The sequence below is a fragment of the Neopsephotus bourkii genome, unplaced genomic scaffold (genome assembly GCF_033783945.1).
Source record: "Neopsephotus bourkii isolate Nb327-2 ecotype Australia unplaced genomic scaffold, CSIRO-AGI_Nbou_v1 NB_1825, whole genome shotgun sequence".
NCBI classification, from domain to species: domain Eukaryota; kingdom Metazoa; phylum Chordata; class Aves; order Psittaciformes; family Psittacidae; genus Neopsephotus; species Neopsephotus bourkii.
The window spans coordinates 13968272-13993623 of NW_026902298.1; the positions used below are offsets into that span (position 1 = coordinate 13968272).

At 38.2% G+C, this 25352-nt stretch overlaps 1 protein-coding gene across 6 annotated transcripts in view; it reads left to right on the plus strand.

The window, feature by feature from the left end:
• KIAA0586 (KIAA0586 ortholog) overlaps positions 1-25352 on the plus strand; it is a 76537-nt gene that overhangs the window by 44310 nt on the left and 6875 nt on the right. For 3 of the 6 annotated variants that reach the window (XM_061343621.1, XM_061343625.1, XM_061343623.1), the window contains 3 exons: positions 159-295; positions 5368-5455; positions 13981-14475. In XM_061343621.1, coding sequence (XP_061199605.1) covers positions 159-295; positions 5368-5455; positions 13981-14132 — 377 coding nt within the window. In that variant the 3' untranslated portion in view covers positions 14133-14475. Of the gene's footprint in view, positions 1-158; positions 296-5367; positions 5466-13980; positions 14476-25352 lie in introns of those variants that run through there. The other 3 variants (XM_061343626.1, XM_061343624.1, XM_061343622.1) reach the window with 3 other exon arrangements.

Below are 25352 nucleotides of genomic sequence, written 5' to 3' on the forward strand. Positions count from 1 at the left end.
AAGGTTATACAATGAGCCATGTAAGGAGGAAGTAATTAACACTGTGTGTCGCATTGCTCAATCTTGAAAGGTTCCACATCTTGCCAGGAGTTGACTGGGACATAAATGGTCCAGTCCATCAAGGAATTTTTTTTATTTTTATTTTTATCTTTTGGCAGAAATTCTTGGAGATGAGGATACAGCTCATGGTCCAATGCTTATGGCTGAACTGGAATCGCAACCAGTTTCAAATCCTGTTCTGCAAGCAGCCCAGTCAAGCCGCAGAGTGACATCTCTCTCAGAGGATCTGTCCCAGGTAAACCTAAGGATCTTTTCTACAGCTAGTCATAAAGTGCAAACTGAAATCTAAGAAAATAAATTTTCCTGTTTCACTATGGTGACTGACAACTCAGAACTGGTGCATTTAAGGTACACATTCAGCTTAGAAACTGAAGTCAAGACTTCATGTGTGTAATAAAAATGATCGTGTTTACTGTGACAGAATCCTTACAACATGCTTTCTATTAGGGTCAGACCTTTTACTTTTTCTGTGCTTCCTCACAGCTTCAGTAGTCTCACAGGGTCTAATACTCTACATACTCAGCTCAGATGAGGCATTCCAATGTTTTAGGGGCACAGTGCTTCAAATACAGAAGAATAACATGATGGATATATGGGAGAGGGAGCAACAATAGAGGCTTGGTCTCATAGAATCATAGAACAGTTAAGGTTGGAAAGGACCTTATGAATTGTAACTCTTTTTCAGCATTTCAGGAGCTTCATTTATCCTATTAGGAGAAGGGTTAGAAGGGCAGTAATGATGATGTATCTCAGAATACTTGAAGGTAGATGAATACCCTATTGATTTCTGCTTGAAACGTATAGGGTTAATCCGTTGCTACTTTATTAGTGTGTGCTGTTACCTAGAGATGATGGTTTGCTTGCTAACTAAAGATAAATTTAAATGGTGAGTGGAAAAAGCTGAAAATGAGGCAGGAGACTGCTCTTTATTATGATAAGCTTCACAGTGTGTTTAAAAGTAGTAATACACTTACCTTAGTTGCTATGTTCCTGGATGCATTCTGTCCTTCCCTGATGTTCTTTCAATGTTAAAAATAACCTAAAGTTGACCTGTCTTGTGGTTTTATGTTTTGGAGCTTTGATGTCTGTCATGCCACTGGTGTCTGAGCAGTTCTTAAATATGTCACTTCAGATGAGAAGAAGGATTTTAAATGTTACACCTTTTTCACTTTGAGATTACCAGAACATATTATTTCTTCAAATGATTGTTCACAGGCAAAAGTGGATTCCATTAAAGCACTGTCTCTGTTGGAGTGAGCTCATATCCTAGTTACTGCTTCACAAGCCAAAAGTAAAAAGGACAGAGAGGGTAAACCATGTTTTCTTCTTTTAGCACCATTAACTGTGGACACAGTGATACCTACATCTTGTGCTCTTGAGAATTAGCTGATTTTGTTAGGATTCATTTTTGTTTCCCTGGGTACAGGTAACTGATAATATACTATGTGTAAGATTGCCTATTACCCATAGTCTTACCTATGCAAGAAATGTATTATGATCTGACAGTGTCTTTCATAGAAAATATACAAATAGTTATATATTATCTTTAGAAACTTTATTGCATCTGAACCTGTAGGGCAGGTTTTTTTGCCTGCTGATATGTAAAACTCATTCTTCTTACAAACCAGCCAACCAAACCCCTGAACTTTGTGTGGTCAGTTTTGGTTTTTTCCCCCAGACAAAAGAATCTCTTCCTGTAAGTGGGTGTTCCTGATGTAAGCCCATGAGAAACATCAGCCCCGTTTCTCATTGGCTAACTTTTTAGTTTTCCTTTGTCGTGACCATACCTTTAGGTATACCTTTAATCACAGAAAATGTGTATCCTGGATAGGGCAAAACCACGCTCCATAAGATCCTCTACTGGATCCATATATCCTTTTCTGGAAAAAACAACAATCACCAAAAAATGCCTGTACCAGATGACTTGAAGGCTTGTTTTGACAGCATCTATCTATCTATCATGTAACAATGATGATGAACTTTTCCCTTAGTTTCAATTAGGGATGGCATCTGTCTTCAGATCTGCAGCTTGATCTGCTTTGTTACCTGCCTTTAGGAAACAGATTTTCTTGTAATATAGTACCAGCTAATAGAGCAAGAGATACTCAAGCTTCCAGAATGATTCATTGTATTCAATGTTTAAGGCAGTAATCACTTTAAACTTCTTAAAAGATTTCCACCCAAGTTAGTCACTGACTTTCGCATCAGTTGTTTCACATCTAAATTTAAGCTTTAGGCAGTGTTTGCCTTCATTGAAATGAAACTCTATCAGCTATGTTCAAAGCCACAAGATGAGTCTGTTTAGGAGCAAAACTAGGTTTTTTAGGGTGTGTGCCAAGAGATCTGAAAAAATACATGGTATTTCAGATGGTGTCAGCTGGGCCTTGGGTTTGGTAGACCTTTGTTCTGATGTAACTGGGAACAATCCTTCTGGTTCTTAGGGTTTGTTGTGACAATCTTGGGTGTTTTCTGTAGTCTGTCTGAGCAGGATCATCATTTCAGGGAAGTTGTGGGCAGTGATCTGAAGCTGCCATATACATACTGCTTGTTCTTTCTCTGGGATGGGTGTGTACATCAGATTTTGGCCAAGAGAAAGAACATTGTCTTTTCATGTAGGGCCAGGGCCTTTTAGTCATGAAAAGTGGAGTCTGTGTGGTCACTTGCTGCAAAACAAATGGCTTAAGTCATAGAGGAATTTTCTTATCTACGCAGATTCCTTGGCTGCTCCTCCATTTCTGGCATTGGTTTTTTTTTGAGATTTATTTATCCTTTTAGCCACTGTTAGACAGAATGCCAGACTAAATGCATCTTCAGTTTGACCCCTTCTGTCCATTCTTGTGCAACCATACAGGAATTGACTGTTATTTGTGGCCACTTTGCCCTTGTGTTTTTAGCATTAAGAAGCAAAAGAATGACTAGGAGGAAGCTGGGCTCTTCCTGTTCTAGATGAAGCATTTTGGACGTGGGAGGTACATGAACATTGAAGTCATATTTGTTCGGCTAATCATTTCAAAGATGGTTAATCTAAATAATTTTAAAACCCAAATGCATTGCTGAAATCTTAGAAAACCAGTTGCAAAATATTTTCATAACGTTCTTATACAAGTATGAATGTTTTTATACAATCAACATTTTTTAAGTGGGATTGTCACTTTGGTATGTATTCTAATTAGGTTTCATTTTTAGTATTTCAAAATACATGGTGTTTTTAATCTTCAGGAATGTGTAATTGTAGGCTATGAATCTATGTATTGTCTCTCAACTTCTGTTTGCACCTTGTTTCAGTTAAACTGGTTTTTGATTTGTCTTATTAAAAATCCAAACCAAAGAAACACTTAGACCTGCTCACATCATATGAATATGATGTTGTGTTGTTTACATTTAAAGTTCTGTAACAGTGGTAGCTTTCGATCACATTTCCATGAGACCCTCCTTCTTTCAGAAAATCATCTGAGCTCTTTTATATCTTGTCAGCTTTAAATAATGAACAGAGTTGATCAGCATCGTGGTGTGTAGTGATGCCCAATTTAGTACCAGTCCTAACTGGTCTGTCTGTCCACATAGTGCCTTGTGCAGTTGCTAGCTCGATCTCAGGTGCATGTAGCTCACTTTTGTCAGCTTATGCTCACTGTTGTGTGGGTGAGGTTGTGTTGGCGTTTGTTAGAAATTATATGCTGTCTGCTAGTGTAGCCCTTTCTGTGCCTTGTTTACTGGGGAGAGTAAACAAGCATTGAGGAAAAGACAGTGGCTGAATGGCATATGTTTTTTTCCCCCCTGATTTTTGCCACACTGGCTTAAGTGATCGTTAAGTACATGAGAAGCAGTGTCATCACTGTTGAGATTTCTGTTATTGTCGGAGACAGCTGTTAGCTGAAAGAAAAGGGAAGCTCTGATTGCATAGTTTGCACCATGCTTATTCATTGCCAGACATAAAAATTGTCTTCATTTATATTTTTGGCTCTTAGTTTCAGTTGTGGCCTCCACAGTAGTGGAGGGTTTCTCTTACAGAACTGAAAAATACTTTCGTATTATTTCTTTTTAGCTTTTGGGAAGCGAAATACCACTGGTACTTTGTCATCAGATCTTCAACAGAACGGCAGTGCCATTGCTTCTCAGATCATATACTTTTCCCAGAATTCATAAAGTAATTCTGTCCATAGGCTCCAAATGCTCTGTGATATGCAAAAATTTATGATCTTTCTTGTGTTCCTCCTTCTTTAGGAATCTTCATTAAAAAAGCCTTTATATTAATCTACAGAATCAACAGAATAATTGATGAAATCAAATTTGTCTGTCTTAGAAAATCACAGAATCACAGAATGGTTTAGGTTGGAAGGGCCCTTAAAGCTCATCCAGTTCCAACCCGTGCCATGGGCAGTGGCACCTTCCACTAGACCAGGTTGCTCAAAGCCCCATCCAACCTGGCCTTGAACACTGACAGGGGTGGGGCAGCCACAGCTTCTCTGGGCAACCTGTTCCAGTGCCTCACCATCCTCACATGAAGAATTTCTTTCTGATATCTAATCTAAATTTACCCTCTTTTAGCTTAAAGCCATTATCACTTGTCCTATCAGTACATGCCCTTGCACAAAGTCGCTCTCCAGCTTTTAAATGCTTAAGAATACCTAAGTCTTCTAGGACTCCATGACTCTTGTTTTGCACTTTTATCGTTTCCTGTATGCATGTGGTGGAATGTCCCTGGGCTATGATTCCTGTTCCAGTTAATACATAAGGTAACAAATGTGCTTGACAAATATGATGTTTCCCTTTTTAACATGCAGAGTGTTTGTTGCTTCTAAGAATCTGTTTTCCTCAGGCATTGTCTCAGACATAGCATAGAAGAGCATTTCAGGAAGAGCAGAAAATGTTTTTTAAAACACAGTCATAAATTTTGTACTTGGCATTGGCTTTTCAACCTGTGTGCTGAAATTTTTATTTTTCTTTTCAAGTTTCTCTTTTTAGTTAGGAGGATAATACCTAGGAAGAAGTCCTCAGTATTGAAGAAAGCCAGAGAAATCTTAGTTCTTTCTGCCACATATTTTGAGTAGAAATTGAAGGTCTCCTTGTGTCTTCAGGTCTAAATGGCACTTTGCCATACTTCCTGCTCCCAGGGTGTTTGTCTAGAGGACATAACACTGCAATAGGCTAATTCAGATTGAATTCTTTTGAAGTCAAAAGGAATAGAGAACAAGTGCATATCCTTTAATGAATCTTTTAAAATCTCTTTCTTGAAGCTCCACAAAATTTTTACTGTGCTTTTACATCAAAAGGTAGATTTGTAATATGATTTTAATGTTTGATATATAGGAAGAAAGCCAAGGAGCTACACAAGTTGAGACTGTGACACCCCGAGTTATTTATGTGAGAAGGAAGTCTGAAGAGATGCAACGAGAAGGTAAATCAATGTCAATAAGCAAACATAGTTCTTTCAGTTAAGCACATCAATTTTAAATGTCGTATACTGATGTATAATAAAGTTCTGATTTTGTTTCTTTTTAAATTTGGTTTTCATTACTACTGAATTCTCAAAATTTCCAAATGTTCATATATAGTGTCTATAAATCTACATGATTATGATATTGTTAAGGTGCACTGAAAGGATTGGAAAGATATCTGCACATAAGTCATCAGAATCCTTGCAATTAGGTATTTTCTTAAATTTTTGTTTGCATATTATGTAGTCAACCGAATCTTAATTGCTTTTAGAGAATGCTGTTCAGCAAACAAAATGTTCATACTCTTGTGATAAATGGGAGTGGTTCATGTGCATGAAAAAATGCAAGGGTATTGGAGAAGAACTGAAAGATAAGAAAAAGTTAAGATCATGCAAATATGAAAAAAATAGAGCTTTTCAATGTTAAAATAGCCTATTTTGAGATGGGCTTCAAGGCAGTATTTAGCAGTTAGTGACCTCCTTTTGTGAAGGACACTGTGTATTATCTATGCATAACTATGCTATTTTTGGAGATGTCGTGGTTTAAGCCCTGTTGGCAAGCCAGCCACACAGTTTCTTTCTCCCCCCACTTCTTTCTTCTCTCCCCCCACCCCTCCCCTGCTCCTGGAGGAGAATCAAAAGACTGTAACTCCCATAGGTTGAGATAAGAGCAGTCCAGTAACTAAGGTATAACCCAAACCACTGCCGCTACCACCAATAATAATAAGGGAAATAACAAGGGAAGAGAATACGATCCCACCTCCCAAAACGAGCCTGACCAAGCAGTGAGTGCCCTTCCGGCTAACTCTCAGTTACATCCTGGGCATGACGTGCTGTGGTATGTATGGAATACCTCTTTGGTCAGTTTGGGTCAGGTGTCCTGTCTCTGCTTCCTCCCGGCTTCCCCTCCTCCCTGGCAGAGCATGAGGCTCACAAAGTCCTTGGTCAGACCAAGCATTTGAGCAGTAACTAAAAACATCAGTGTTATCAGCGCTGTTCCCAGGCTGAAAGTCAAAAACACAGCGCTGCACCAGCTACTAAGAAAGAGAAAAAATGACTGCTACTGCTGAACTCAGGACAGGAGATTACTTAACACTACTTGTTAAAAGCATTAAGGATGTTGCATGAGAAGGAGAGAATATTTTGTTTCTTGTAGTTCAAGTCAGTGTTGGAAAACCAAGCTGTGCATATTACTGCCATATTTAATTGTTGTAGCAGATAAGAAGTTTGTGGATGTGGCAGGGGAGATACATGGTGGTTTTAGTGTTACATGCTAAGAACAGGAATCTAAAAACCTGCATGTCAACAATATATGCAATTATAATTGCTTTACCCTAGTATAGACCAATTCTTCCTTCAGACCCTTTTAGAATAATTCTTTGAACTTCCTCCCTTTATTTTTTTTGATGTCTAATTGAATTATAATTCTGATGGAATTATTTTGTTTCAAATATTTCTAAGTTGTAAGAAAAGCCCTAGTAGGTCAATGTTATTGGTCATGGGACAGAAGACCCATCATGGTTTACATATGAAGAAAGCTATGAATGATGTAAAGTTATGAATAATGTAAAAATGTTATGAATAATGGATAATTAGTGGAAAAGCTTACAGAACTGAAGTGGCACACCTTAGTGCATGTGTGTGCTTTGTTGTAGGCACGTTTATGAACATGTGATTTTAAAGTGGGTAAATAAAGACCTAATTTATTAAAAAATGGGGCTAACTCTAATATTAGTGAAAATATTGCAAGAAGAACTGTATATTTTCCTCTGGTATTCAGAAAATCCAAATTTCCTCAGGAAAATTCCTAGTAAGTTTAGCATGACCTCTAAATTGAAAAAAAAGAAATTATGTAGCAGGTCTGCCTTGCAGGGTCAAATTGTTCCCAACTTTAAGAGCAGTTATAGGAATCTTCCTCCTCTTCTTTCTAAGACTTGCTATTAAGCATCAGAGAGGGGGAAAGAGGGTGATAGTCTAACACTGTACTTCATGATTTTACACTTTTGTATCCAAGTGTTAATAAGGCAGCACTTTCAGCCTGTATCATTGAGTAGGGTCTTAAGAGAGTGAGGGATTTAAATGGAGTAAAATATTTTTCTTGAATCTCTTTTTTCTGGAATATTTGTTGAAAAAAAAAATAAAAATAAATTACCTGTACTGTAATACAAAGTATTCAGGCACAGTCCAATTACGTCTGTGTCAGATGAAAATGTTTGACCACGAGATGGCAGTAGTCAATTTTCTTCGAAACAACAAGAAAAGATGATTTATATACCAGGATAATCTAATTCTCATTCAAAGTATACGTATTTAACGAGCCAGTAAAAATCTAGAGGATTTGCAAATGGAAGTAACTTGTCTGTCAGTTTTAACCAGAAGGTCTTGTCTCTGTAAGCTTTACCACAGCAAACTTAATCAGGCAAAAAGTTGAAGGTAAAAATTGGTAAGAAGCATTTGAAAGAAAAATGAGAACTTGCAATATGATAAAAGTGTGTTTTCAAATACAATATTTTAAAGCTAAGCACATCTGTTACTGTAAGTTCAAAGCACCCGCTTGATAAAAACTTAATATCAAATTGTTGCCTTCACTGAGATAGCAAGAGACAATGAGTACTCGCCTGAAAATGGAAAAGCAATTCAGAGGCAGGACCATTTAGGTATTTTTTGAGAGTTTAAAGGGTAAGTGATTGTATCAGCATTAGTGCTTGTAAACCTAGAGCCCTGAAATGAAGTGTGAATTCAAGGCATTGGGAGAAAGGGGAAATCATTTTGGACTTAGAACTGGATGTAAAAAAAAAAAAAAAAAAAAAGCTTTTTTCATTTGATAAATATATGACAATTTTTTTTCATGTTTTGTCTATGGTCATAAATATATATATGGTAGAAGTTTCTTTTGTTGTTTTTAAAAAAAATGTGGTCTAGAGTGAACATGTGTTTTTACTGAAAGAAAGTTGATTGATGTCTTCTAATGAAAGTTGAAATTCAGTAGGACTGTTACAATATCATGCCTGAAAGGGTAATGTCTCGCGAAAGTTACAATTAAAAATAAACCCTGAATGTATTATTAATTGAAATGTGTGCCTTCTGTAGACATAGTGGAGACAGTGGTTTGAAAACATACATTTCTAGTATATAATATACATGCATATATATTTTTTGGCTTTATTATACCCTTTAATCTTTGTGCCATTCCTTCATATGTCTTCATAAATTTAATATGATAATAATTGTTGTGGTTGGTGAATGCACATATTTCCAGAATGGAAGCATTTTCAGGCTTACATTAATATGATTCCAAATTTTTAAATTAAAGTGAAAGAACAGGTGGCACTGCTTGACTGTAGAGCATTTTTAAACTTTAATATGAACAGCTCAGAACCAAGAGATAAGTGTATCTTCATTTAATTATTTTTCTACAGCACAGCTTCTCAAACTGTGACCTAGAGAGCACAACTTCATGATAGTAATTCCTTTTTATCTCTAGCTAGTGAATTATATTCAGTCGGCCATAAGTATATGGGAAAGTAATATTGGGACACTAAGCAATTGGCTTTGTTGCCACAGAGAGATAGCAAAATTGCTTGTGGGAGGAGATGATCTGTGCAATAAATGAATAAGAGGGCAAGAAGCCCTTAAAACGCTCTGCCTAAAAAAATAAAGCTTCCAGAGTCGCTCTTCAGTATTGAAAATGGGCTACTTCTGTGTTAACACTGACATTATGCTGTACTGAAACCTGTAATACTGAAAATATGGCTATGACTAAATAATTTTTTGCTTCTCTTCTTCAGCCAGGAATTGCTCAGAGTTAGGTTTTGGGTTATTTTTTCTTGAAACTATTGCGGCATGAAGCAAATCTCTAACAGATGCTTCAAGGAAGGAAGATTATTAGGATAAGGCTAAAGGTCTTTATTTTTTTTCTTGGAACTGGAACTGTTTTGATCAAAACTTAATAACTAACTATTCTACTGAAAGTTTACTTTCTCCTCAGTATCCTGCCGTTTCTCTTTTTGCACTGAATTTCACTAAAGGCTTTTGCCACCACAGACTGAGAGGTAGAAAGAGTTTCCGTGGCTTACATTGCTCCTTGAGTTTGACTGATTTCTGAGAGATCTTGGAAACTGAAGTAATGAAATCAATTAGCTATAATTATGACATTTTTCAAGCAAATGTCCTGTTAGAGGTTTATGCACGTTTTTTGGTGTTTCTTCGGAATTCTTACTTCTGCTCTATTTCACTCTGGTTTTCCTACACAGTCGCCTTCCTGTGCTATCAGATGGCTCATTGACATAATTCAGTTAATATATTTTACATTTGGGCAAGTCAGGAAATGCAAAGCTGCAGTTCCCCCAGAAACTGTGTCTTGGCTATAAGGGATCACAGCTTTTAGGTGCTCCAGGGGGTTTAGAACAGCAGTTCACAAAGAGTTTTCACTTGGGTGTTTGTTTTTTTTTGTACATATCCATAGCAGTTATATGATAGCCCACACATTAGAAAACATGCATCTGAGTAATAAGTATGCATTTTGCATAATATCCCTACAAAATCTTCAGTAGGTATGCTTGAGAGTTTCTAGTTTGAATTATTATAAGTCATTATTTAGCTGTGTTACACTACATTTGGAACAGGAGTTCTGAATTCTTGGCTTTTGTAAATATTATTTATCTGTTAAGAAAGTGCCATTTATATCAATGGTTGCTTCTTTTCTCACCAAGTTACTTCAGTTATTTTTCAGACAAATGTTAAAACAAAATCTTGATTTTATTTTTTTCATTATTTTTTCATAGCTTAAGGCAAAGTCTTGTGTAGAATTGTTACTGTAGACAGTGATATCCTTCTGCTCTGGTTGTGTTCTACTGCTTCAGCATAGGGTCCTGAGAAACCAAGCACCAGGAGCTACTGTAGGTTTCATGGGACTGTGCACATCCTTGCAGTCACTCATTCCCAAAGAATCTTCTTGTAAATGGTCCTCTAGTCTCCTAGATACGTCATTTCTTCCCCTCACTTTTTTGTGCAAAAGGCATGAACTACAGGCAGGTGAAGCATGAATCTCCCTATTATTATTTTTAGACTCCTAGAATGTAATTTGATTTTTCTGAGGCATCTAAGTTAATTGAAAATCAAGTAATCAGGTGGAGAAATGAACTCCCCAAAAGAAAAACCAGCTTATGCTTAAAGAAAACTGTACCATGCAGGCTCATACTGCCTTACAGTCTGAGGATTTCTTACTGACGGGCACAGCTGGGTAGAAGTCATTCTCCTCTGAAGTCCATTTCCACACCATGTATCACTTGGCTTTTTATTTCAGCTCTACATGCATCACTTCACCTTTTTTTTTTACCTTTAAGAGGTTGAGAGTTAGTTATTCACTTTCTGTATGCATCTTTAAATAGCACAGAGGGATACAGTGCTCTCCCACTTCTGCAGTATTGTCAAGAGACTTTTCTAACCTTCTGCTGAGGCTTTTGCTGTGGGAGGTATGTGCAAAGGTAGAAAACTTCCCTTTAGTCTTCCCTTGGTGCCTATACTTTATACCCATCATGATATCTGCACAGCTTTGTGTGTCTTCAAGTTTCCTTTGTACAGTCCACTTGAGAATCAACTTCTGCACCGTGCTGGATGTGTGTATGGTTAATCTTTAGAGGGAAGGTATTTTGCAATTTCCGTGAAGAAAATAGAATAAAGCAGGGAATCTTCCAGTGTGAGCTTAAAGAATGTTCCTGCTTAGTTTTACATTCAGGAGATGAGGCTGGCATCTATAGCCCCATTGCACAAGCAAGTGAAAGGAGATCAAGGTTATTTCTTTCTCCCTTTTGATTGGATCTTTGTGTTTAAAGTATTTTACTGAGATTTGGGGTATATTCTTGTACCAAGTCTCTCCTCTGGTCTGTACACAGCAGCAGGAATTTTCACTGAAATTCCAGCACTAGTTTGGCTTTTTCTATGGAAAGGGGGAAAAAAACCCTTATTTGAAGTGACATATCACTACTCCTGTGGAGACTGTCATATACTTGGATTTCTTACGTATCTTTTCTTAGATTTACTGGGTCTCAAGGTAAATATCCAGAAATCTCATCTGATTCCTTCTTCAAGCCTAGATTTTAAGGGATTGCAGGTGATCTAGTCCTGTGGGTATCCCTCAAAATGCATTTGATATCTCTTTTAAAGTGTAGGGCAGTGACAAAATTAAGCATGGTATTTCACTTATAATGGGGGTTATAATGTGCTAATAATGAAGGACCAGTCCCTTTTTCATACTGATAAGCGGAAAATCTGTGGTACTGCTGCATGAAGCCTTTATCCAGTGTACATTCTGGAGTTCATACACCCTTTTTGCCGCAAAGTATCCTGTGGCATCCGTTATGGAAGCCTGCTGAGCATCAGCTGTCAGTATCATATCACACAGACACCAGAAGGTTCAGAAGATCTTCTATTGTTAAGTATATCTTAATAACATAACGGATTTTACTTCCAAATGTATAAGAATTTCTTAAAAAACAACAAAAAATAATTACATTTGCTTTTCAAACATTTGTGACTACCTGCTGGAATCAAAGCAGCCCAGACAGCCAGGCAGTTCTGCTAAGCTGCATGGAGCATCACTGCTTCATCACTGCAATGTGAATCAATGTGGATTTCTGCATATTTCCTTTTTTTCTATTTTTGTTTTTGCCATCTTGGTGGGATTGATTGGGTTGGGGTTTTTGGGTTTGGGTTTGATTTTATTTTTTTTTGATAGTTGGTTGGTTTGGTTTTGGGAATTTTTTGTTTGGTTTGGGGTTTTTGGTAGCTTGTGTCTCTTGTGACTAGGCATATTCTAGGCAGAGTTGTCATTAAAAGGAGAGTACCTCTTGCTGCTGCATATCCAGTCTGAAGAGTTGGAATGTACTCGCTGAGAGTCCTGAATTGTAGTTTCCACTTTGGCAGTCTACCTTTTAATCTTTCACCAGTTCCAGTTTCCAGTTGTATAAATCCACCTATTGTCAGCCAGTCTGGGGTGCAAGCTAGAATGTGATGCTTTTTCTTTTTGTAAGATTCTCATGTGTTGGTGATTCAGCTGGAGTTGCTGTGCATTGCAAGCAGGGTATGGTCTTGGTAGCAAGTATTAAATACCGTCTCAGATCTCCTGGATGCTAACACACTCCTCACTAGCCTATTGAAATTGTTGTGCCAAGGCAGTCTTTCTCACAGCTTGTATAGGATCTGTAAACACACTGGGATCTGACTGAAGCAGCTTTGTATTGTGTATTATGATTTGTATGCACTTTTAGAAACTTACAGTAATTGCTGTTGCCTTCATTGTAAAGAGCAAAAAATAAACACGCACAATAAACCCCCTTAATGGGCAGTGATCCCACTGGCACTGATCTTGAGTAACTCTGAATAAAAGCAGATGGTAGCAAGCTGACTAGGCTGACCTGCTTTCCCCTTTCATGCAAACATTGCTTATATAAATGGGGGACACACACAAAAAATTAATGGGCTTGGGCAAGCCACCTAAGGACAGAGACTCCCCATGTACTTAATGCTTGCATCAGCCTGAGGGCTGTTTCCAGTTAACTCTTCTCTGGAGGGAGAAGTTTCTCACAAATTAGTGGTTCCACAGCTCTGAGCCCATGCTTTAATAAGAAAGAACTGATGTGCATCTAGAAAGTAAGTGCACTGTGTTCTGTGGCCTATGCATTGTGGTAGGTCATAGAAAATGGTCAGAATAGTCTCCCCTGAACCTGCTACTCATTTATATACATACATTTGAGTCTGAAGTCCCTTTACACATCATCTGTCATAATATTGTGAAGAGGCATTTGATTTTTATGGTCTCATACTCCTTTAATTCACATGTGTATTTGTTAGCAGTTATGGTAAATGAATTTTAATTGGAATTTTTAGTTCTAAACTATGTGCCTCACTATGTCACCGTAACAAGATGTGTTGTGAGAAATAGCATTGTCTTTTTCAGGAGAGCATTTGGTTGGAGTTATTACCTCCAGGAATATGCAACAGCCTCTGCCAGAGATTACATCCTGTAAAAGCAGTTTCCTCACTAAGATATGTTTATGCTGCTTAGTCACTACTGTTTTCAGCCTGGGACATCAGCCTGACTACAGCTAAGCTGGTTAGAAACTGTTCCAGCCATCTCAGGTAGACCTGCTGCCAACTTTATCTTAGTTTTGTTTGCAGGTCCTCTACAGGATCTTCTAGGATGACCACCCTTACTTGGATTAACAGTCATTTAAGAAGGCCTCTTATCTCACACTTCTTTTTTAATGTTAAAGTCATGTTTCTTTTATAAAAGACACCAGTATCAGAGTGGGAAGTCTTTATACCTTTGGGTGCTGGCAACACATTGCATGGGTACTGTATGGTGAAGATGAGTATTTCAAATGCGTATTTCAACTTGAAGTAAAATACATAGCACTATGATAGGAGAAATGTGGGCTTTCTGTCTTCAGTATGTGCTGAGTTTGTTTTATTTTTCTGGTTGGCAGGTAAGGCAGATGTTGCCTTTTATATTTCAGTGGCTTGTGGGTGTCTGAGAGCAGCACAACAGAAGGAAGAACTGCTGCTTTCCCTGATGTTTTGGTGGTTGTGGTCCTTGGGCAGAAGCAGCTGGACTCTCTTCAGCTTTACCTGCTCTTAACGAGCTCTGAATTCAGCTTTTTAAAGCACTACTTAAAAACTGGAAGGAGTCAGCTGTTTGTCTGGGGAGTGGCTGGGTGGAAGAGAAATATTAGGACAAGAGTACATGCTGGCTGGAGGTAGCTTAATGTGAATGATGAATAGCCCACAGATGCTGACTGTTTGCCCCCAAACCTATTTTATAGGGGAGATGGGGGATTTACAAAAGCTGTCATTCTCAGCCTTTACACTTTTTTCTTTTCCTGTTTTAATGTTTTGTGGATTTTTTCACTGCTAGCAGAGGTGAGGCACAGCTATAAAGTTATTAATAAAACCTAACCAGCCAATAAAAGTGGGTATTTTGATGATTAGTGTCTGCAGTCAAATTGAAATGATACTTTTTTGATTTTACTGTTTATTATATTGTGAAAGGGCCTGACTTACAGACAGTTTTTATGCTCATGAGCAGTGTTGTCTCCAAATACTATATTTGCTTCTTTTTTGGTAAGTTTTACAAGTAAACAAGCCTTCTCATTTGTGCACAGAAGAGAGGCCAGATTTTTCCATCACCAGCTTATCAATACAATGGTACAAGACTGTCTGTAATTAAGTATAAATATGTTTTCAGTGCCCATGTGATTAATTTCTTAAGACTAGGACCCCAGCAAACTTTCAAATGAGGCAACAGTGTGGAGTAAATATCTAGGCTGCCTTCCAAATGAAGAATACTATAGAAGTAATCATAATGCTTCTCTTTGATAACATGCTGATTTTGAGAAATGCAGTATGCCAAAGTAGCTTTATTCTTTAAAGTAGGGTAAGGACTGGTGAGTGAAGATTAAAGATGTCGTGCGTGACCTGTTGCTCACTGCTGAGGTCACATATGGGACTGCATTTTGTAACAGTGTGGAATAACATGCAAATGTAAAACTTGGTTAAGACATTATTCATCTTCGCATAAAACTAATCTTGAAGGAAAATACCACAAATTCTCATCTCTAAACTACCAGTTGCAAATGTGCTTTTGGTGGCTATATTTGCAAGAAACAGTAGTAAATGATGGAGATGGGTTAAAATCTGTCTGTGGACAGATGTGTTCTGGTTTTTACCATGAATGCTGTCATGCAAGGAAAAAAAAAATCCCTACACCTAGAAGAGCTTCATTTAAATTTAGAACCTTTGTATCTGTGTTATGGTTCTTCTTTAATCTAAAACTTATGTTTTGCTTTTAAAGAAGGCAGAACTGTTTTTAAGCATAGTTGTAAACAACCTGAGTGAAAGTTGTTGAGTGTGACACAAAATATATAGCAGTTCTGCTTTGGCAGCAGGGAGGTAACTGTTTCTCTTTGTATAGGGCATGACTTTGACTTTCTATTAACTGTTTCTTTTTTAATGTCAGATAAGCATGTAGTTTCAATGCAAAATAATAAATTGTCAACTGTATGCGAACAATGAAAATGTGTATCTCACGTTTTCTCGATCTGGTAGAATTACATTTATGTTTTGTCTCAAAATTATGCAAAGCAGGTTAGACTTAATATGTGATGATCTGCTGACCTCCATCTTAGGTTGTTACAGTAAAGTAATAATCTCAGTATTGTGTATCATGGCCTTCTTTATGCGCTGTGCGTATTGCAAGAGTTAAGCAGAGCTGTGTTTGTTTAAAAACAGTATAGCAGCTGTAGTTTCTGTCCTTGTCAGGCCATCGTTTCTTCAGTAGGAGTAAAAAGCATGGAATTTGTTGGCAAGTCGTTAATTTCTGGGGTTTTTTGTTTAGTTTGTTTTTATAATTCCATAATTACTGATCTTGAGAAAATTGTTTTATTTACTTAACAGTTGCCATTGTGCCCTGTTATGTAAATCAAAATTATAAATGGGAAATATTTACTAGTTTGAGTTACAGTGTAAATACATGATTAACTTCTTAAAAGTGCATGTTGCTTATTTCAGTAATTGGACCCACTCCTAGAGACAGGCAGGCAGGGAGATTACACAGGGAATGCTTGTTTCTGAAGATGAAGCTTCCTTCCTGATTAGAGAAAAGAGAGAGAGAGAAAAGAAAGGGGGGAGTAGTTTCCTGTTGAGTCCTCACTTTACCGGAGGCCCGGCAGTCATGCCTCCCCCTGCTCCAGCTGGCCTTTACATGCTGTCCTTTGTGGAGGCGTTCTCTGATGAACAATGTCCAAAACCATTTTTATGAGAGCAATTGGGTTTGCCTGCACAGGCAGACCTGGGATTTAAAGAGGTTTTTGCCCCTCTCTCATTGGCTTTTAAATGCAGGGCTACAACAGCCAGCATCTCTGAGGTTAAGGCTTGATAAAGGCTGTTCTGTTCCTAAGATTCATAATCTTCTAAAAACAGCCTAATGAAGAGACTAAACCCAAAATTGCAGCAGTATGTAAAACATGTGTTCTGACCTCAATATATATGATGTGAAAAATGAATAGCAGCAGCACTGCAGGCAAAATCTTCTCTGCTACAATGTGACAACCCACCCCTTCATTGGAGGTTTCAAGAATTTGGCTATGCTTTTGGAAATAAGCCTTACGATTCTGCTGGAGAGATGTTTTAGCTCAGGCAGAGCACAGCACACAACGGCTTTGTTGGAGTGCTGGCTCTGTGCTGGCTCTGTGCTTAACGCAGGAAGCTGAAGTAAAACCTTGCTTTTCTACCTACATTATGTGGTGGTGGTTTTGTATGTAGTCTTGAGAACCACAACAGCTGAAAGCTAGCACCACTTAAGAAGACAATAAGGGTCTTACTCCATTAATTCAGTAAGGGTTTTTTTTTCTGTCTTTAAGGACAAACTCCCTTGCTTTCTCTGTCCACTGTGGGCTGTTAAATGAGAACCATGCATTCAGTTCCTTAAGCTAGCTGCTTTTTGCAAGTCTTCAAGGAAAGTTAAGCATTTACAAAGAGTAACTTTGTACACTTCTTGTGTACCCATCATAGGTCTGAATGATGTGTTCAGATGCTTACATCATGCATCACTGCTAGCTCAGACCATCAAGCAATCTTCAGAAGCAGTGAAACTTCAGGGGATGTGTGGTGGTGTGCTAAATCTGAGGGGTCCCAGGATGGTGTGTTTTCATAAAGCATCTAGGACATCTGCATGTCACTGCATTTTGTAGACATTCTTGCTTGGGTATCTAGGTATCTGACTGTCTCTCAGAGCATGCCATCCAACTGTTCGACGTTGGTGTAGAGCACTGCAGTGCAGAGCCTGCCAGAGGGAATATTTTGGAGTCTATGAAAAGAAAGTTCAGATGTTTTTAGTCTGAGAGTGAAATTGCAGAAGGCCCTTAGAGGTCTGACTTATTGTGCAATCTCTGTAAGTAATTTGTAATCAAAATACCTTTGCACATGTCACTTTCATATTTCCTGTAATAAAACAGCAAGAGCAATTAAGATTTTGGACCATAATCATCTACAAGCTTCTAAAAATGAATGGGTTGGGGATTTTTTGAGTTATGGCTGAAATAGCCTATTTTAAAATTTTTGATTGCTTCAAAAAAAGTTTTGTCATCTATTTTAATAGATTTTTAACTGTAGTTTGACAAACAAAACTGTTATGTGATAATGTAATTGGTCTCAAGTTTACTTCTAAAGAAAACCTCCAAAAAAAAACCAAACCTCAAAAAAACCCCAAAAACAACTAAGTAAGAAACCAGAATAACTCTTCACAAAACTGGAAGACATCTGTACTCTGGTAACCCAGCATGTGACCTACTGGACTTTATGCATTTCAAATCAAAAAGAATCAGTAAATATACTGCCATATGCATGCAAATGTGTCTAACAACCCAGTGTGCTGTGTATCTGTAATGTTCTGACACGGTTCAGAAAGTTGTCTGTGGTCTTGGCATTCTTCAGGAAACATGAGATTAATATAGCTGCCTTCGTCATACTATTTTTTTCTTGTTTAAGTAGGTGTGTGAAGGCTGGTGCTGCATAAATGAATTATATCGAAGACTTTGGAGGAAGAAGGGGCTTGTAAACGAGACTGAAATTAATGAATATAAGAATTAGAAATCAAAACTTTATGTTTAGTCTGAGGAGAAACAATTCCTTAAACCATAACCACATGGCTGTTTCTTGTTTGCATCAACTCTGGTTGACTGTTATTGTCTTCTGTTAATTCTCTGGGGCAGTGGCCTGACTTTGTTGAATGAGCCAATTGTTTTCCTTTGTGTTGCCCATCAAGTAAGTCCCCATCTGGTTTTTATCAGACTGTTTTCACAGCCAACAACTGCTGCCTTTTCTATATCCTGACACTTAAGGGCCCCATGCTATCAAAGCATTGCTGTGATAGCCTGTCTGGCTGGGCCCATACAGCTGTGCCTTGCAGCTTGAAACTATTACCCAAGTAATGGTAACTTAGAACTTGAACTGGCTCTTATTCCCATTGGTGTCGTGTGTACAGTGAACAGAATACATTTTTGTTGAACTTTGTGTTCAAAAAAATATTCTTTAAAGCTCTCAGTTTATATGATTGGTTAGTTTTTAATTTCCAGCAACTTCCTGTATCTAGAGGCAGTTTTTTGTGTTCTTCTAAAACATTAACGAGTACAATACAAGCAATATTTATTGAAGGCACTGTTGTTATTACTTACTTTTATGGTACATTAAAGCTCAGTAATTGAAAATTAAACAAGCAAATTATTCTTAATGAGGGTTTTGTCTTGCCGGATTTAGAATATGTTTCTAGGAAACTCTCTGTGCATGATGAATTTAGGTTTTGTGAATAATGCCACACCTTGGATACTGTTCTACTCACTTTCCAAGCAGCTATCTAAAAACCCAGAGCAGTGGACAATGAGTCTGCATTAATATGTTAATTTGTTGTCTCAAGATATAGGGAAGGATTGGATAACTCTATAACCTAGGCAGTTAACTATATTATAGTTTGCATTGCAGAATCACTGAGAGGCCCCAGGCCCCTTTCTGCCAGGCTTCCTACGTAGTAGGAGACAGTCCTGTTCTGAGGGAACTTGCAAAATGTGTGTTCTCTCCCTCCAAGATTTAAGAAAACCCAACATTGCATCATATAAGTGACATTCAGATACAGTCTGTGTAAAGAAAGATAATCTTTAAACATTTGTTCTCTTCTGCTTTTGGTGGGCCATGTAACTCTCAGTGTCAGAGTAATGATGAGGGGAAACATAATCCCCAACTGTATCTGTATTGAATTTTAAATATATTCTGGACTCAGTTCTTTCATGGTATTTAAGAGAGTTTTAAGACTTTTGACAAGGGCATATAGGGATAGGACAAGGGGGAATGGCTTTGAGATTAAAAAGGGCAGATTTAGATTAGATATTAGGAAGAAGTTCTTCACTATGAGGGTAGTGAGGCACTGATACAGGTTGCCCAGAGAAGCTGTGAGTGCCCCATCCCCAGCACTGTTCAAGGCCAGGTTGGACAGGGCTTCGAACAACCTGGTGTAGTGGACGGTGTTCCTGCCCATGTCAAGTGGATTGGAAGTGGGTGAGCTTTAAGGTTACTTCCAACCCAAACCATTCTGTGATTCTACAAATACTTGCAGGGTAGGTGTTACTGAACTTTGGAGTACAAGTGTGTATATGATTCTATGATATGTAATGTGAATGAATTTGCTTCAAGTAAAATACTGGGGAGCCATCAAATTCCATGAGACAGATGAGAGATTTTTTTGCCTTTGTGCTTTTCTACTGGTACACACTGGGTGTCAGACTGTGGTAGATTAGGATTGTGCTAAATTATTTGGTTTAGGTCTTTGTCAGGTATATGGAGGGTTTGCAGAAGCTACTTTCTTATGGAGCTTTCCATAATTGCTCTTCCTATGAACTCTATACAACTCCTAAGTTCAGGAGTTGCAGTATGAGTTTGAGAGTGGTGATGAGACCCAGGCACTTATGCTGTTCACCTGCACAACGTGCAATAGTCCATGGCTCTGCAAGGAAGCTGTTCTCACACATGCTGACTGTATTTCTGTACACGTTCCTTTGCAGTGCAGATTTCCATGTATTCTGGCCAGGAATATTTTAACCCAGACAACGGATAAATGATTCTCATTCAGGCTGCTTACAAGCTATACTAATGAAGTTTGTGGTCCAAAGCAATGAAGAAAATTATTGATGAACTGAGTGCAAACCAGGTTTGGCACTAACAGCTTGAACTGGGAAGAGTGAATGTCAAAGAGCTGCAATGCTTTCTAAAATAAGTTGGCAGCAGATAGTAGAAGGAGTTGTCACTATCAGTTAATGCAGCCAGCATTCAAAATTTCAACTTGTGTGCGTTGCACAGCTTCAGAGGTAAAGAACATCTGCCCAAATGAGAACCTAATGTGAAGAAGTGTGTTCAGCATCTCAGAAAGCACTGCTTGGCTGCTGCTCAGAGACTTGTGCAGAGCAGCTCCCAGGTTGTTAAGAGCAGTTGTTGGTATCACAGTTGCTGCTGAGGAGCCACTGGTCGGTCGTGCAGTCTTCAAGAGGCACAATGTTGCTGGCAGCAGCCTGCAGTGTTTTTCCCGCTATTTACAGCAGTTAGCAGAGATGGAGGTGTATGTTACATTAAAATCAGCAGTGATGTGTCCAAGAGAAAGTTTAGAAGGTGGTGTAGTGTGCTGAATACATAGTATAGATGTAGAGCAGTTCATTTATTCTGCTAATTTAGAGCTCTGATTCACTCAAGTATTGCAAAGGAATTTTGGTTTTACTCTTTCCCATGTAACAGGCCAAGGTTCTTGGATTCCTTTTTGTTGTGGTGGGGTTTTTGTTTTCTTTTACAAGGAGGAATGGTTATCTCTATTGCACGAAGTTTTAACATGTTAGATTTTACCGAACTTTAAAATAGCACAGGATAAAACCACATTTATTCTCAGGTCTTTCCAAGTTTCTGGTCCTTGGGCATTAAATTGTAAAGGCAGTGTTACTTTGTCATGACACTGGGTATTCATTTCAAGAGAAGGCTTAGTCAATCTTTGGCAGAATAGGATCTGGATACATACGCAGTAGCAGTCTTCTAGCAGATCTTCCAGTGAAGATATTTAACGTTTTCCATATTTGAGCATATGCTTACTTATGTAGGTTATTATGTAGGTTACATGCAGGATTCTTTCTGAGCTAACAGAATGATTGCTTGCCTCTAAACTTCCTGGAATTGCTTATTCCTAACACATTTTTCAAAGTTAATTGGTATGCACAGAAGATAAAACCTTTAGCAGCCATCTTCTGCTGTTGAAAACGTGGCTTGAAAGGAGATCTTTTGAACAAGTTGTTGGCATAGACACTACAAATATGTATGGAGGCATCCTAGTGTTTCTTAGAATGCATCACTGGAAAATGCTAACTGTATATAGCTGGTTTGGTCTGTCTTGTTTTGTTTTTTCCTCTGGAAAACATTCAGCATCTCCTTTTTAAAAGGTGCAATTACAAAAATTGAGTAACTGCTGTAGTTATAAGCATTTTAATATACCAGGCTTTGTAATGGAAGTACAGTAATAGAAGTCCTGGCAAACTGTTTCCATAGGGAGAATCACATGACTTTATAAGTGAAAATCATCAAAACAAGTGTATAGGGTCATGTGAATATTTAAGTATTCAGAATAGAGAAAAGTTATTTCATTTGTGGTCATCCAGAAAAACACTTGTTATTGGAATGGGTTTTTTTATGCTTAGTATATCTTATTTAAATTTTTATTGTAAGAATGCAGTTAGTGACTCCATTATATATGAAGAGTGACTTGCAATGAGAAGATTCTGCCCTTCAGCACTGCCCTTCAGGCGGTGTGGTAAAGAAAGTTTTCTGTTTTGTACCTGATGCCCATCCCCTAGCTTTCATTAAAATCTGCGTGCAGATTGCTGTCGTGGCTGCAAGGAATGTAACCTTCTTGCCCAGAAAATCGTGTTGTCTGTTTGAGGTAGAGCTTATCAAGGTCTCCTATCATATTTGTAAGTGATAGAAATTAGCTTATGGCTTCTTACATTGGTTCACTGAATGTTGTCTTTGTACATTCCTAACAATTTTTTAATAGTCATGTAGCTGAGGAATTAATAGGCTGCAAAGCATGCGATGCTTAGTAAGCATATGCTGTGCAAGCATCCTGCAGATAGCATGCTCAGTCTCGACCTGCAACATACTGAACCTGTCTGATAAGTAAAGATTGTCAAATGTGCATCCCGGTGATATGGACAATCATGCATTAAAGACTGCATAAAGAGCAGCATGTTGGGGTATCTGTTGGCAGTTTAACTGCCTGGGCCAAACTGATTTGGAGACAGGAGGGAACTCCAGAGTAACCCCATATGTATCATGGCCAAGACGCTAACTGCATAATTTGCTTAGGGGATCCCCTCACTGGGACACCCATCTTCATTTTAACATGAACTTGAAAGATCATAGAGTCGTAGAATCAGAATGGTTTGAGCTGTAAAGAACCTTAAAGATCCTCTAGTTCCACCACCTCCTCTGCCACAGGCAGGGACAGCTTCCACTAGACCAGGTTGCTCAAAGCCCCGTCCAACCTGGCCTTGAAGACTGCCAGGAATGGGGCAGCCACAGCTTCTCTGGGCAACCCATTACCGTGTGTCACCACCCTCAGAGTAAAGAATTTCATCCTTGTATCTAATCTACATCTACTTCTTTCATCTTAAAGCCCTTCCCTCTTGTCCTGTCCCTACAGGCCCTTGTCAAAAGCCCCTCTCCAGATTTCTTGTTGGCCCCTTTAGTTACTGAAAACTGCTTAATGTCTCCCTGGAGCCTTCACCAGGCTGAACAGCCCCAGCTCTCTCAGCCTGTTTTTGTAGGAGATGTTAATTTTCAAACTGAGTGCAACCCTAATTTATGATGAAACATCACTGAATTTGGCCATACAACTGTAATTACTTGTGTAAATTATTTTAAAACTATTTTAAATAAAAACAGCCCATGTACCTTTTATTAATTAAAAACATGCTTTGATATTTCTGTTATTTTTAATTTGCCATTCCCCATGTAAGCTATGAAATGTCATTATGTCTAGTACTGTGGTATGATGTAGATAAGCTGGAGGCAGTATTGCTGCAATTAATATTGTTAAGATACAAGGTCTCAGTGAAACCAGTCCTACTGCTAGGACTGCTATGAATGATTCTGCTTTGTGAGGGAAGTCTGCATAACTTCATCTTAGCATTTAGTGAAAATTCCCACTACTGATTGATTAAGATTGGCTTTGGCTTTTGTTTGGTGTTTGGTTTGGGTTTTGTTTTTTTTTTATGAGTGTGGTTTGGTTAGTTGGGTGGGGGTTTTTTTGAGGTTTTTTGATCTTCTTTATTTTGTTTCAGATACTGACATTAAAATGTCTTTTGGATCCCTAGACATGAAGGTGTGAATAATAAAGCTGAATATATTCTATAAGCATACTTCTAAAATTATCTTCCTGTCTACTGGCCTGTTACATTTTGCAGAAAACGAGAAAAGGATTGGTATATAGGTGATACTGAGTTATCCCGGGTAAATCAATTGTTAATTACACAATTAAATATGCAGGTTTTTAATTATCACTTGTCAGATTCTCCTAATTCCACCAGCTGTTTACCTAGGTAGGTTATCTCTAGTGGATTTAGAAACTGCTCCTCCCCTCAGCCTTGCATGAGATCCATGTTTTCCTGTTGTTTTTCAAAGGCTTTGGACCAGTAACGAACCAACTCCCTCTCTTTTTTTTACTTTGAAATAAAAGCTGCTGCTTCAAGGTTTGCCACAGATCCCTCATGTCAGCTCTCCCCAAGAAAATGCCTGCAGTTGGGAAACAGCAGTGCTTAAAAGTTAAGAAAAGACTATTTCTTTCTGGCCAATTGCATATCCAGATATCACAGGCATCAGTACCGAAAAATCAAATTGACTTTTAATATTTCTTGTTAGCATTAATAATTATAGTTGTTGTTTGGACAGATCATGACACATCTTTTGGAAGTGATTTGCTGGGAAAGAACAGCAAGGATTGTGGCCAGGGAATGAACTTGTTAAGCAGTGGAACATTCTACAGAGCAAATATGCCAGATGTAAAGGAGCAGAGTAGATTTGAGGCACCAAAAGGAAATATTTATTTAGTAAACTCTGCAATCTCATTCCTAGATGTTTTTGGAGCTGTTTTCTGTCTGTCCTTCCCTACCGGTCTCTGTGTTAGGATTTTGAAAAATCTGGTTCCAGTTTGTTTTATGTATTTCTAGTTTTTATTCTGCTTCATGTTGCTCTTGCATGTTTTGGAAAACCACTGAACCTTGAACTCAGACTTGCGAGGAGGAAAGTAATTTTCAAATATTCGGCTTTGAAAAATGTGTTAGCTCCTTAGCCCTGTGTCCCCCTCTCCTTTCTGAATAGAGATCTGAATTTATTTTCTTTATGGAAATATTTATAGCTAGGATATACATTAGGGTTTAAACAAACAAACAAAAAAGCATGTTTATTTTCTGTGTACTTGTATGCAGAGTTTCTGTAAGTACATTACACCATGGGAAGGTGGAATTTGCCAGATTTAGGGCAAAACTCAGACTGAACTCATACTTCATAGTTTTCTGTCTCTGCTTTTGTCTATGGCCCACTTATGGAGGTTTATGAGTTGGCTGAAGCCTTTGAGAATGAAGCTGTGTTTTTTCAGCTCATGCAGTAAACTTCTGCTTTTAAATCCAGACATTTTTTGGCTCAAGTCCTACAGATGTCAGTCCATTTTTGCAAAACAACTGAAGTGTTTTAATTGTAAATCTATCCCTTTCATGTAATGAAGCCCTAGAAATTTGGCCCAAGTTTGCCTAGGGTCCTTTCTGTTTGTCATGAAACTGGCAAAGTTAGGGGCAGTCTGTTTTTGAGTTACGAAAACAGAACTGCATGCATTTGCAGATCATCTTGTTCTTGCTCTCTGTATTTCTATCCTAGTGGAAGGCAGCAGTCTGACCTGCAGCCAGGGGCCCTATGTCTAGCAAAGCATTTACACAATGAGAAGAGTCCCTGCCCTAAAAAGCAGACATGCTTAAGCATTTTTGGTTTGCTTCTGGCAAAGCTGAGAAAGGAGACCTCCACAATAACCTAAATAGGAGTATGGATTCAAGGTGGCCAGGGCTAGAAAAACGAAGGAACTATCATTTCTAATGAATGGAGAAGAATTTTGTTCAAACAGTTGGATTATTTGTGAAACTGCTTGTTCCTGAGAATGTTGTATTCTTTCCCATCTTGAGGCCATGTCACTATATCCAGTTTCAACTCTTTAAGCCATTAAATTCCAGAATTA